At 41.8% G+C, this 15,632-nt stretch overlaps 1 protein-coding gene across 1 annotated transcript in view; it reads left to right on the plus strand.

The window, feature by feature from the left end:
* CFH (complement factor H) overlaps positions 1-15,632 on the plus strand; it is a 205,210-nt gene that overhangs the window by 149,903 nt on the left and 39,675 nt on the right. Inside the window, exons 18-19 of the mRNA XM_072129059.1 lie at positions 2,820-2,996; positions 6,247-6,429. Of these exons, the coding sequence (XP_071985160.1) occupies positions 2,820-2,996; positions 6,247-6,429 (360 nt within the window). The remainder of the gene's footprint in view (positions 1-2,819; positions 2,997-6,246; positions 6,430-15,632) is intronic.

A 15,632-nucleotide genomic window follows, 5' to 3' on the forward strand; every position in this document is an offset into this window, starting at 1 on the left:
CAATGGAAACCTCTCCTCAATTCAAGGCTTATGAAAGCCTGCATATAGCTTGCAAAAAAAACCATGAAGTACTTCAAGACCTTTAGGATAAATACGATTCTCTGGTCTTATGAGATGAAAAACCAGGCACTGCTCATCACCTGCCAAATACAATCCCAGCAGGGAAACGTGGTGGCAGCATTATATGCTATGGGGTGTTTTTTAGGTGCAGGGACAGGACGATGGTTACAATTGAGGGAAAGATGAATATGGCCAAGTACGGATATATCCTGGGTGAAGCCTCTTCCAGAGTGCTTTGGACCTTGGACTGGGCCAAATGTTCACCTTCCAATAAAACAATGACCCTAAGCACACAGCTAATGTAAGAAAATAGCGGCTCCAGAAAAACTCTGTGACCGATCTTGACTGTCCAAGCCAGGGCCATGACCTAAACCCAACTGAGTTTGGAGAGACTTAAAAATAGATGTCAACCAATATTCACTATCTAACTTGAGGGGATTGGAGTAAGTCTTCAAGGAAGAATTGCATTAGGGATCCCCAAATCCAGGTGTGAAAAACTTTCCCAAGAAGACTCATGGTTGTAGCTCAAAAGGTGCTTCGACTTAACACTGAGCAAATGGTATGAATAGTTATGACCATGTGATAGTTCAGTTTTTCTTGTTTATTAAATTAGCGAAAAATATACATTTCAGTTTTTGCTTTCTGTCAAGATGGGGTGCAGAGTGTATATTAAAGGGAACCTGTCACCAGGGACCTTATTTTCACTAAAAACAGGTTGCAGAAGTCTATTACAGCTCCATTGCAAAGATGCCTTTCTGCCTTATCTAAGCATTTACATTAAGTTTGTGTGCTAATTGTGTGCTATGTCCCAGAGGTTGGTTTGGTTTGGATGCATTTTAAAAAAAACATTTCACTTGTCTATGCTGCTCACTCATTCCTCAGCTCTCAGTCCCCACTCTTGTGCTTCTATGCAACTCTTCTCTCCTGCTTCTTCACTCACAGGAACAAAGCTCACAGTGTGATGAGCTGACATCAGTGGTGGATGGAGTAGTACAGGATCACAAAGGTGGGGGATGAGAGCTCAAAGGTGAGCAGCAAAGGCAAAAAAAATTTTTAAAATGCATCCAAACTAATTAACTTTTTTGAACTTGCTAATTGGCTGCAATGAAACAAAGAGTGAAAAATGTAAAAGGGCCTGAATACCTTCCATCCCCACTGTATGTACAGGCGATCCCTGACTTAAGAACACCCGACTTACAGATTATACCTAATTATAAACGGACCTCTGTGTCCACTGTGATTTCTAGCGAATATCTTTGGTTGCTGATAATTTATTGAACTTAAACGCCAGGCTGCAATGGTCAACTTAAGAGTTATCAAAGGTGTCTATAATGAAGCATTATTGTTAGTCCTTGTTCCCATGGCATCCAAAAATGTGAAAATCCTATTGTCAAAGGAAAAAAAATATTTTGTCTGGAATTATACTTGAAATATTTACTAGTTCCGACTTATTTACAAATTCAATTCAATAAAGATCTAAAATAAACATCTACCACCAGGATGAAGGATTGTAAACCAGGCACACTGACACACTGGTGTGTGTGTGTCCTCTGGCAGGATCTGCTTTTTCTTTAGCTTCTCATGTCCTTGTTTTTAACCCCTTAACGACCAGGCCCTTTTTCATTTTTGCATTTTTATTTTTCACTCCCAACCTTAAAAAATCCATATCTTTTTTATTTTTCCATGTTAAGAGCTGTGTAAGGGCTTGTTTTCTGTGTAACAAATCGGAATCCACAGTGACGGTATTTAATATTCCATGCTGAATACTGGGAATTGCAAATGCTGTGAAATTGGTGAAAAAATGCATTTGCGCCATTTTCTTGTGGCCTTGGTTTTTACAGCTTTCACTGTGTGCCCCAAATGACATGTCTCCTTTATTCACTGGGTCTGTATGATCACTGGGGTACCAAATTAATCTAGGTTTTATAATACATAGGTTTTTCTTTTTTTTTTATAAATGTACAAAAATAAAAACCTCCTGTACAAAAAAAACCTCCATCTTCTGGCCCTAATAACTTTTTCATGCTTCAGTGTAAAGAGCTGTGTGTGTTACTACAGTATGGCAGTATATGGGAATTTTCCACGTAGTCCATTACAATGTGTAAATTGCACAGGAGATCGCTGCTCCCCGATGACATCATGGAGAGCCACAATCTAATCCAACTGTTCAAAGCTGGTGGCGGTGTTTGCCACAATGTGTAGCTATCTCCAAACTCTTCTTAATATAATGTCTTCTCTCATTTCTTCCCTCTCTTCCACTCATATTCTATCCACATCATCTTCCCCTCATATTGTATCCCCATCATCTTCCCCTCATATTTTATCAACTCTCATCTCCTTTTTTATTGTGGCCTCATCTCATCTCCGCTCATATTGTGGCCCCATCTCATCTTCCCTCATATTGTGGCACTCAAATCTGGTGGGTCAGTGTGACCCTGTCACAAACATTGCCATATAAGGTTTAACAACATTTATGACATACTCTTTCAGCTATATGTAACCACAACTGCCCTGTAGATGAGAAGCAAAAGTAATCATTCTTTGTAGTCATAGAAATACAGTAAAAATGTAGTGAAACTTCACAGATTTGAAACATAAGTCTTCAGAAATGGACATGTGTGCACTTTTTTGTGAATAGTTGTTTTACAATGACTGGAAATCTTTAAATATCATTCATTATGTTATGAATATATTCTATATAATCTATATATCCACATATATTTCTATTTACCTTATTATATCTTTGTCTTTTATTTTAGACAAATCTTGTGGACCTCCTCAAGTTGTATCAAATTCCATAATAAAAGAACAAGGGAAAAAGCGATATGAATCTGGTGAAAAAGTTTCTTATTTGTGTATTACTGGTTATTCCCTGGTAGGACCAGGAGAAGCAGTTTGTAAAAATGCAGTATGGGACAATAAACCTGTGTGTAAAAGTAAGTAAGATTTCATTTATAAATTTCATACTGTTAATGTTTAGGTTTTATTTTTCTTAATGGGTTCAGCCATGTTGTCAGTAGGAACTCAATGGATTCGTCAAACCCTATGCTATTATCGTGCATGGTATATTTTACCAAATAAAGTTTATTTCAGGATCTTTGCATCTAGGAGTAAGATGTTGCTATCCATAAATAATAGTGCTTATCCATTGATCCAAAATAACAGAATTACCCTCAAACTGGTACTGAAGCTTTATTAAGCTTGCAGGCCCCTTCCAGTCTTGGTTTTTAAGTACATGAATGCAGCCTTCTATCTGAAACATGCCTTTTATATAATGTCCAGTTCTGAGTCCTTTTTGTGGCCATCCACAAAAAGGACCCAAAAGCTAACCAAAATTACTGACTAACTAACTTATACTAACACAGGAAGAGACTCTGTGACTGACACTTCACATGATAAGGGTAAGCTCACATAACAGAAGGTTAGCCAGTAACTTCAGAACAGAAGGAGCTATTAACAATTCACAAGTAGTGTTCTGTTCTGTTGGGTCCAGGATTTCATGGTGACTTCCAACCACATACCACCTAATTTATTCACTGCATAACTAAAATAAACTAAAATATCCCAGCAGCAGCCTCCCTTCACTAATAAAATGCCCAGCTGTGGCTTCCCATCACTAATCAAATGTGACAGCAGCGGCCTCTAATCACTAATAAAATGCCCAGCAGAAGCTTCCTCTCACTAATAAAATGTCCCAGCAGCGGCTTCTCTTCACTAATAAAATGCCCAGAAAAGGCTTCCCCTCACCAATAAAATGTCCCAGCAGAAGTTTCCCCTCACTAACAAAATGTCCCAGCAGCGGCTTCCCCTCACTAATAAAATGTCCCAGCAGCGGCTTCCCCTCACAAATAAAATGTCCCAGCAGCGGCCTCCCCTCACTAATAAAATGTCCGAGCAGCAGACTCCCCTCACTAATAAAATGTCCCAGCAGCGGCCTCCCCTCACTAATAAAATGTCCCAGCAGCCGCCTCCCTTCACTAATAAAATGCCTAGATGTAGTTTCACTTCACTAATAAAATGCCCATCAACTGCCTCTCTTCACTGATAAAATTATCAGCAGTGACCTCTCTTCACTAGCAAAATGTCTCAGCATTGCTTGTGCCCTAATGTATAGATTGTGGTACAAACCTCACTCCTACCCCACCCAAGGACAAATGATACAGATTATGTATAATGTATCCATTGTTGTTGGGGGGGGGGGTGCTCCAACAATCATGGAAACAGGGCACACGCCTCCCCCTTTCTCCCCAACAACCATGGATATAGACATGTGAAGGCACCATATTGAGGCACATGGGATGCCACCCTCCACCTAATAACTTAAGAAAAAGTTCATAAGAATAATGTCCAAGTAAACAAGCAGAACTTCATCACATTCTATTGGAATTAACCTCAGTCTATGTAATAAGCCAAAGCGGTGTCCATAAGTAGCAAGTCAAGTTTGTTTTGAAAACTACCTTGGAATTCTCATTGATAATTTTTACACCACTACATGATCATTTATCTATTGCATGCCCAGTGCTAGCACCCGGCTTACTCGGGCAAGTGGCGGGGCCATGGGGTGCTGGGGGGGCCCACCGAGGCGCGGAAAAGAAAATTTGTCCCCCGGATCAATTGTACCGTTGCCACTTTAAGACACTGGTACAAATGTTCATCATCAGGCTTGTGCACTTTTCTGCCTCTATGCTGCGCTCGTCGGGAGTACAACATAGAGGCAGAATCCAAAACTTACTTTTCCTCGTTCCCTTGCGCACTGTATGCGACGGTTCTGAAGCCGACACACATGATGATGTCAGATCACATGTGCCGGCTCCAGAGCTGGAGAGGGGGGGGGTGTCTTATGTGAAAGAGGGTGGGAGTGTGCTTTATGGGAAAGGGTGGGGGGTGTGACTTAAGGGGAGAGGGGGATGTTGTGCCTTATGAGGAAGGGGGGGGGGGAGTGTGCCTTATTGGGAAGGTGGGAGAAGTGTGCTTTATGGGGAAGGGGGGGTATGCCTTATGGGGAAGAGGGGGGGAGTGTGCCTTATGGGAAAGGGGGGGAGTGTGCCTTAAGGGGAAGGGGGGGGTGTTGTGCCTTATTGGGAAGGGGGGGTGCCTTATTGGGAAGGGGGGGGGAAGTGTGCTTTATGGGGAAGGGGGTGTGCCTCATGGGCCTACTATTCTAATTTTCAGAGATAATCAGTCACAATCATCTACTTAAATAAACACTTGGAAAAGTTCACTTTGTTTTTCATGAATTTATATACCACTAATAGTTTCACTTTTTGAATTGAATTATTGAAAAAAACAAAAAAATAGAAAATAAAAAAAACCTTTTTGCTGATTCTAATTTATTGTGAACCGCTTGTATACATATAGCTATCTTGCCAGGTACCGTATATACTGGAGTATAAGCCAAGTTTTTCAGCACAAAAAATGTGCTGAAAAACCCTAACTCAGCTTATACTCGAGCCAAGGAAAGTAACAAAAAGTGAATTCACCTTCTGAAGCTCCCTGGCATCCATAGTGGCTCCCACATCAGGTCCCGGTCCGCCGCAGTCTTCGCGACGTCAGCTGCAAGTTGGCGCACTAATGTGTGTGTCGGCATCGGCCTGCGATGGACCGGAACCCGATGTCGGAGTCGCAATTGATGCCAGGGAGCATCGGAAGGTTCACTTTTCTTTTTTTTTCTTACAGGCAGGGGGCAGGCAGGCAGGCTATATACTCATGGGAGCAGACAGGCGGGCTATATACTCGTGGGGGCAGGCAGGCAAGCAAAATAGTCGAGGGGGCACGCAGGCTATATACAGGGCAGGCAGGCTATATACTCGAGGGGGCTGGCAGGCTATATACTCAAGGGGGCTGGCAGGCTATATACTGGAGGGGGCTGGCAGGCTATATACTCCAGGGCGCTGGCAGGCTGTATACTTCAGAGGTCTGGCAGGCTATATACTGGGGGGCTGTGACCAATGCATTTTCCACCCTCGGCTTATACTCGTGTCAATAGGTTTTTTTCTGTCTTTTTTTGGGTCAAAATTAGGGGTCTTTGCTCATACTCGGGTCGGCTTATACTTGAGTATATAAGGTATTTCTCCTGCAAACATACTGTATTTGTGTGGTCATAGCCTCTAGTATTTTGTATTTTGGTATGCAGTTATACTTATTGAAGATGCTTGTTTTAAATATCTTTTTTTTTAATTTTTGTAGGAACTGGCTCAGAGTGTGGCCCACCACCACATGTACAATATGGAGACACTTTAGAGACTCGGAAAAGTGCCTACAAATCTGGAGAAACTGTGACATACAAATGTCCACAATATTATAAGCTTCAAGGAGAAAGTAAAGTCAAGTGTGAGAATGGCGTCTGGGATAAAGCACCGGAATGTATAGGTATGTTGATTATTCTTCATAAAAATGTGCATACAGAAAATTGTATTAAAAAAATTTAAATTGTATTACTGTTAGGATTATGACCAGACAAGCAGTACATTCACAGATGGGGGGGGGGGGTTCTTTTTAAATTACTCTTTACAGTCATAAGTAATCTGTTGAAATAGCATTCATATATATATTTTTAATAAATAAGTATAACTGCATTAAATATTATATGAGTTGATTGGCAGACCTCAAACTAATTGAAATAAATAAATAAATCTGCATAAATGTTTTTTTATTGGTGAGTGCTAATGATCAACTCGCACACTATATCTCAATAAGAGTTTTCTGCCCATTGATACCTGGGTTTCTGGTGTTTACAGTTAGTCCTTATCTATCATTAGCACATATCTATCATTTTCTAGTATCCTGTTTTATTATAAGCAGGTATAAAGATATTACAGTGCAGAACTTGTGAATACATTTTTGTGCTGTTTGATCACTTAAATACAGTGATATAAAACAGTGTACAATTGACAATTGTACAATTTGAATTAATAAAATTCTCATGACCACATCTCTAATTATTAAAGGAATCTTTTAGTTTATGAAACTAAACTCCATAGATTTATAATTATTTGAGTTTGGTAGCATCTAACACAGAAGTAACAATGGAGAAACAGCAGCTCTGGATGTACTGCTCCAGTGTTTGTGTAGAGACTAGCCCAAAGAACCACATCCTAGCTTCCCTTCTCCATTGTTATGGAAGAAATAAGACTGTTAGAATCAGTTGATTGGTAGGAGTCCTAAGTGTTAGACTCCCACCAACCTTATATTGATGACCTATTCAATGGATGCAAATTTTGCCAGAAATCTCATGAATTTTGCATATGCTGAAGATCTATCCCATTGTGACTTGGCAGCCAATAATGAAATGGTGTAAAATATAGGGACTCCCAGTAAAGCATGACCGTCATTTGAGATTCTTTTTCATATTGTGTGCGGAGGGATGTGGTGAATATTATTCCAATATAATTCATTAACAAATGTTTCGTAGTTTGTAAAAAGACTTAAGAGATCCATATTTCAGCCTGCATAGTGTGTGTCTATGGACAGTGGCGTAACTACAGCGGTAGCAGCCATAGCAACTGCTGCGGGGCCTGCAGTGGCAGGGGGCCCCAGCATTTGACCTGCCACAGTAATATGGAGTATGTGCACCATTATATACATATCATGCTGCACGTTGTACAGCATATTATGTATATAATCATGTACATCTTCCACAGTACAAACCTGAGCCAGCCACTCGGATAAGGAGCAGTACAGCAAGACTAAGTATTTCTCATCTCTATTTCCTGCTGTCTACTTCCCCAGATGTTCAGCAGATACGGGGACAGATATGTGAAAGTGTATAAATGCACATAAGTGTATAAATAAGTGATCATACAAATATGTATATTTTTGAGGGGGAAGAGGGCCACATTGGTTTATTTAACACCTTAATGCTCTGTGTCCCATATATTGGACGCTGCGCACTGTAACTTAGCGCTCAATCGGATGTAGAGCTGATGCTAACTCTGTTCCAGATCGGAGCCGAGCTGGCATCTGAATACACTGGTGTCAGCTGTAACTAATAGCTGACATCCCAGTGTAACACCCGTGGTCGGAGTGGGATTAAATCGCGTTTTTTTAACCCTTTAAATACAGCGGTCAGCATGACCGTAGCATTTAACTTGGCTGACAGGGGGTATTTTAGATTTCATTAAAAACAGTAATTATTTACAACTTACAGGGGAAAGCCAAGGGTCCCTGGATGGACTTTACGTGCTCCGCCACCTACACCATGCTGTGGGACTAAGATTCCTGCCCTACAACCTTTTTCCATCCCTCTCTACCTCCCCTCTCTTATCTTTGATCGCCTAGTTTGAATTTGTTTTCTTCCAACTAACTTTGATTTATTAATATAGCTTTTCTAGCATCTTCAATTTGCATTTGTACCACATCTATGAACCCAGCTGATACATTCATTGAAAACACTCAATTATCCAACATGTATTTGTATGACCATGATGCTATAACTCCTGTTTGTAATCTATTTCTAATAAACTTTTTGAATAAGAAAAAAAACCCCTGTAATTATCCCCAAAATAGACAATTCTGAAAATATTGAAAACCAGTATTCAGTTTGTAAGCCGCGTGACACCAAAATAAATTATGAAAATGTAAAACAGACATATGGGAAATGTTATACAACATCTAATTTAGGTGCTGAATGTATCTGGATGACTTGAAAAGATTTTGGGTCTCAGATTTTATTTTATTGAAATGTATTAAAATGCAGCAACATGACTATCCCTACTAAACAGCTGACAAGTTTTGGGCAAAAGAAAAATTACATTCACCACCCTTTTTCAAGTTGTCTACTAGTTTGTGCTGCAATCCAGACATTCCAGTCTCAGGGTGCAGTCACACGTCGTGTTTAACGCATGTGTTTAAAAACGCAATGCAACAGTTGAAGAGATTTGCAAAAATAAGCTATAAATGCATTGTTAATGCATGCGTTAACACTGCGATAACACATGTGTTAACATGAGTGTTAACATTTTGTTTTGTAAACTCAAGTGTTAACAGCTGTTTAATTAGGCAAATCTCTCTAAACTGATGTGTTAAACGCGATGTGTGACTGCACCCTCAGGTCTTGATTGACTCAATGGTATTCAGCTGTATTAGACAAGCTGCTGAGCTTTGAAGGAGCTTCTACAAAAGGTAAAACTATCTGCCTAAAAACAAGATGATTTTGAATTTTTAAGTTTTTTTTTAAGTTTTCAAAAAATGCATATTTTTTTAATAAATATGGTAAATTTTGTCAGCCAAAATTTACCACTAAAATAAAGTGCAACATGTGAGGAAAAAATAATGGCTTTGATAAGTAACAGTGTTTATAAGTTATAACCACATAAGGAGATGCATGTCAGAATACAAAAAATGGGGCTGAGCCTTAAGCTACAAAATGGCAGCATCCTGAAGGGGTTAATATCCAATTATTCAAAATGTATTATCCATGAAAATTTACCTGTGAGTTGGTGCAATACCCTTGTATTGGAAAATAAAAGGTTACTGCCTCCATGGCTAGTATGTGCTAATTTACATACATACTTCCGCAAGCCATATTTTTAGAATGGTGAGTTGAATGAAAAACAAACGCAAACACCCCAATTATCTGGGACAATGAAACTAGTTGTGTTATTTTGTCCTTTTTCCACATGTAAAGATTACAGATGTGTTCTTCCTTTGTTTTTCAATACACAATGGGGGTCATTTACTAAGGACCCGATTCGCGTTTTCCTGACGTGTTACCCGAATATTTCCGATTTTGCGACGATTTTCCCTGTATTGCCGATCGGATTGTGGCGCAATGGCGCCGGCATGCACGCGACGGAAATCGGGGGGCGTGACTGAACTATAACCCGACGGATTCGGAGAAACCGCCGCATTTTTAAAAAAAAAGTGTCGCGGGACACGCGCTTACCTTCACCCGGAATAGGATCGTGAACTCCAGTGCGTTCCGGATGCTGTTCAGCGCAGCAGCGACACCTGGTGGACGTTGGAGGAACTGCCTTAGTAAATCGCCGGAAGACCTGAATCCACCGCAGAGAACGTGCCGCTGAATCTCGAATGGGCCGGGTAAGTAAATCTGCCCCAATGAATTTGTAAGGTCACAAAATGTAAAAGTGTAACTGTCATTCTGAACAAAAAAAAAATAAAATATATAATTCTGCTCCAGGTGTCCATGGGAATCATTCATCAAAGTATTTTGCCTCTTGGTCCTCATTTAGTAAATTTTTGCCCCATAGCAACCAGGGTTTCCAGCTCTCAAAAAAAACTACAATCAGCAAGAAGGAGGGGCGGGGCCTGCCTCCTGTCACCTCATCACAAGCACCTGCTGCTGACCAATGACACCAGAGCTATCTGTGTAATATCTATCTATCTATCTATCTAATATCTATCTATCTATATATCCATCTATCTATCTATATCATATCTATCTATCTATATATCCATCTATCTATCTATCTATCTATCTATCTATCTATATCATATATATCTATCTATATATCCATCTATCTATCCCATCTATTTATCTCATATCCATTTATCTATCTAACTCCTATCTATCTCCTATCTATCTATCCATTTATCTATCTATCTATCTATCTATCTATCTAATATTTATCTATCCATTTATCTATCTATCTATCTATCTATCTCATATCCATTTATCTATCTATCTCCTATCTATCTATGGGAGAAAAACAAGTTAAACACAACGCAAGATAAATAGCAATTTTTCTGGGAAGGACAAAATTAGCAATGTGACGAAACAGAGATTGTCTGCATCAGCAGTGAATGCAAATAAGTGATAAGTATATCACATCTAGACAGAAGAGCTGCTGCAGTAAACCTGACATCCTGCACTGATTGCTGCAGTGGATGATGGTGAAGGATTTAGAGGAGAAAAAACCCAGGCTGGAACCGCGCTGCTCAGTATTCCATATTTAATTCAAAATCACAATGGACGCGTTTCGGAAGCAGAACGTCTCCTTCCTCAGGTCCATAAACACAATTTCCTGACATTCTCTTTTGGGTGATCAGTCCCAGATGGATGGATAGGGATACCTTGTGCTGTCCTACAGTCTATAAGGGGCTGTCAAGTGGACCAGTGTCAGGTAGAGGAGAATATTGGTAGCATCACGGCGTGGGCACTGTGTTCCGCCATACTAGTATGGCGCGCGTCGGGAAGGGTTTAATTAAAGGGGTTATCCGGGTTTAAAAAATTTCTTCTGGCCGGGCTGGGGAGGGCTATTTAAACACTTACCTCCTCCGGTGCTGCCGATGTCCCACGCTGTGGCCGGTCTTCTCGGTGCGCCGATTTCATTACACCGGCGCACAGGGAGCTTCCGGCGCTTACAACGCTGAGAGATAGGGACGGATGGGAGGAGCCGTCCACATCGTGGACCGGAAGCTCCCTGTGCGCGGATCGAAGGGACCGCGGCGCGGGACATCGGCGGCGCCGGAGGAGGTAAGTCCATGTTTATTATGTTTAACGAGCCCTCCCCAGCCCGGCCATAAAAAATTTTTTGAACCCGGATAACCCCTTTAATTATACCTCTTGATTAGAGATGGGCGAATCGTTTCCAATGAATGGGAATTCGTTCAGAATTTCAGCTAAATTGTCGTGAGTACAACTTGCTGCATGGGGCAGAGAACTCTTGGAAGAAAAAAGGAACACCCTCGATCACATGTGCAGACATGAAAGCCAATCAGCGACCGACAGGCTTATGTGATGTCACAGCCCTATAAAAACAGGCAGCCATTTCTAATCTTGTCACTTCATACTGCATGTGCTGTCTGTAGCATCTATCTGCTTGTGCTCAGTAGCTGCTGGAGTGATTTTTACTCCAATTCCAGGGTGTCCGTTTTGGGGGATCTGTATACCCTAAATTGCTTTTCTTTTTTTGTTGCTGAAGTTAATAGCAAAAAATCTGTGTAAAATCCACACAGTTGATTAACCAATATGTCAGACAGAGAGGTGGCAGGTGGAGCAGGCACAGGGCGCAGGACAGTAAGGGGATGTCATAGCAGGGGTGATTATGAGGCCAGAACTGGTGGTGTCATCTGGCGTTCCGCCATACTAGTATGGCACGCGTCGGGAAGGGGTTAATTAATTATACCTCTTGGTTAGAGATGGGCGAATCGATTCCAATGAATGGGAATTCGTTCAGAATTTCAGCTAAATTGGCGTGAGTACAACTTGCTACATGGGGCAGAGAACTCTTGGAAGAAAAAAGGAACAACCTCGATCACATGTGCAGACATGAAAGCCAATCAGCGACCAGCAGGCTTATGTGATGTCACAGCCCTATAAAAACAGGCAGCCATTTCTAATCTTGTCACTTCATACTGCATGTGCTGTCTGTAGCATCTATCTGCTTGTGCTCAGTAGCTGCTGGAGTGATTTTTACTCCAATTCCAGGGTGTCCGTTTTGGGGGATCTGTATACCCTAAATTGCTTTTCTTTTTTTGTTGCTGAAGTTAATAGCAAAAAATCTGTGTAAAATCCACACAGTTGATTAACCAATATGTCAGACAGAGAGGTGGCAGGTGGAGCAGGCACAGGGCGCAGGACAGTAAGGGGATGTCATAGCAGGGGTGATTATGAGGCCAGAACTGGTGGTGTAATCTGGCGTTCCGCCATACTAGTATGGCATGCGTCGGGAAGGGGTTAATTAATTATACCTCTTGGTTAGAGATGGGCGAATCGATTCCAATGAATGGGAATTCGTTCAGAATTTCAGCTAAATTGGCGTGAGTACAACTTGCTACATGGGGCAGAGAACTCTTGGAAGAAAAAAGGAACACCCTCGATCACATGTGCAGACATGAAAGCCAATCAGCGACCGACAGGCTTATGTGATGACACAGTCCTATAAAAACAGGCAGCCATTTCTTGTCACTTCATACTCCATGTGTTGTCTGTAGCATCTATCTGCTTGTGCTCATCTGGCGGCAGTGTGTTGATAAACAACCCTAAGGTTCTCGATTGGTTGACTAGGTCATCCACTTCCTCCCTAATGATATCTGACAAACCCAGCCATAAGATTTAGTTATGTTATGTTTTTGTTAAATGTTAAATCAGGTCTTAAGTGTAAAAGAAATAGGGCTTTACAATTAGTCCAAAGGAAACTCTTTAATTTCACAAGAGCAATAGGGGACCCCCTTAATAACATTCCTATTCCTCAATTATGGGGATTAGACTCGTATCTATGAATGTAAAAGGGCTTAATAGCCCATATAAAAGGTCACAAGTCTGGAAGGATGCACGGCAACAAACATGTGACGTCATCTACAAGAAACTCATTTAAAAATTGAAGAAGCACATAGATTTAAACACATATCACTCCCATTACTGTATCAAAAGCAGGGGAGTATGTATAGCTATTAAGTCGTCCATGGCTTTTCAGGAAATAAAAGTGATAACAGACCCAATGGGAGGTTACTTCCTTCTTATATGTGCCCTCAGCAATGAGATATCTACATTGGTGTCAGTGTATGCTCCAAATAGGCGCCAAATACATTTCACTCGTAAGATGATTAGGATACTTCAAAAACACTCACAGGGTGAAATTAACATAGTTCCCAATCCTGACATGGATTTCTCTTCAAGAGCTACACACCGCTCCCCTTGGTATTGCACAAGAGTTGTGGAGGTCATATCTATATGATAAATGGAGGGTTTAACACAGCTCGGGAAAAGATTTTACATTTTATTCGGCTGTACATAATTCATAATCCAGGATTGACTTATTCCCAATTAGCAAAACCCTGTTATCGAGAGCGTCGGAATCCTCCATAGGTTGCAAAAATTAGTCTGACCATGCGGCTATATCCTAAACCATCTCTGACACACAAGACCAATCCCCCATTTATATATGGAGATGTAATGACTACATTCTAAGACAACCCAGATACCTTATAGAATAGAGACCTTAGATAGAGACCTTATAGAATATTTTAAATATAATCACCCATCAGTAAATGACCCAACACTGCAGTTTGCATTAGGGGCACTTTTATTAAACTGGAAATACAGGATAGAAAACAAGGGACTCGAGAAATTGACGCAGTTATGACAGAATTAAATAAACAAAAATAAACAAAACCCGACTGACAGAAGCAGAAAAGTTAACGCGCACTAGAGAAAAAATCAGATTATTATTAATCCACTCGTATTATAAAAGATTACAGAAAACCATACTACTACTCCCAAGGAGACTAGGCGGGGAAAGTGATAAAGAATCCCTCAACAGCCCAATCACTGAGGTAGAGGTACGGAGGGCCATCAAAGCACTCCCACCACACAAACCCCAGGCTAAGATGGCGTAAAAGATAAATATTACAAACTATATGCAGAACACCTGGGCGAACACCTGGCCAAAATGTTCAATCAGGCAGTGTCAGAAGGGATGCTTCTGTCAGGCTTACGGGAGGTGGATCCACTGGACCACTGCAGACGATGACTCAAGCCACTACCTGGGACCGGAGTCTAAGTGGTATCCGGTTTTCACCAGAGCCCGCCGCAAAGCGGGTTAGACAAGCTGCGGCGTGGTACCACCAGGTCGTTCCTCAGGCGTGACTTGTCTTCAGTGGCGGCCAAGGTTGAGGTACCGAAACAGCAGTCAAGCTCGAGGTCACAGTCCAGGCACAGTGTCAGGGCAGGCAGCAGAGATGCAACGTCAGAGTCCAATCCGGGGTCAGCAACAGGAGGTCCAAGCAGAAGGGTACAGGAACACAGCTCACACGACAGCAACACGGAGGAACACTGGTACACGGGAACACGGAGGAGGTCAGGTAACACAGGAACACGGAGGGAGTCAGGCACGCAGGAGACACAGGAACGCAGGAGACACTGGAACGCAGAGGACACTGGAACGCAGGCAAATCGCAACAGAGCTTTCTCTAAGGCTATGAGGCACAAAGATCCGGCAGGGTTAATTGGGAAAGGCAGATATAAATAGCCTCATAGGAAATGACCACCGCCAATCAATGACGCGCTGGCCCTTTAAATTTCCTAGAAGTGCCGCACGCGCCCTAAGGTGCAGGACCGCGCGCACACGGAGCGACGCTGGGACTCGGGAGCGGGGAGAGGTGAGACGCACTGGCGTGGCGCCTGCGGGGAGCGAGAGGCACGGGTGAGCCCACGACCCGCGATGTGGGTCGCGGGTCCACCCGTGACAGCTTCCTATAGAAAACCAAGAAGCATTAATTGTCACCATTCCCAAGCCAGGCAAAACCCCAGACATGCCCCAAAATTTCAGGCATATCCCTGGTATAAATAGATTCTAAAATAGATGCAAAAATTATAGCTTCCAGACTGACGGAATATCTACCCAATCTCATAAGCTCCGACCAAGATGGATTCATAAAGCAGAGACAAGCTGCGGACAACACTAGATGAGTGGTGGGTCTAGTTCATTATATAGAGCAGGTGAGGGCCCCGTCGATCTTGATGGCATTGGATGCCGAGAAGGCGTTTGACCACATACATTGGTCATACGCCTTCTCGGTCCTTGAGAGAATGGGATTTGGAAACAACATACTGAAAGCTATTAAAGCCCTTTATTCTGCCCCAACAGCCAGAGTGTTTGCCAATAGTACTC

Source organism: Engystomops pustulosus, chromosome 10 (genome assembly GCF_040894005.1).
Source record: "Engystomops pustulosus chromosome 10, aEngPut4.maternal, whole genome shotgun sequence".
NCBI classification, from domain to species: Eukaryota; Metazoa; Chordata; class Amphibia; order Anura; family Leptodactylidae; genus Engystomops; species Engystomops pustulosus.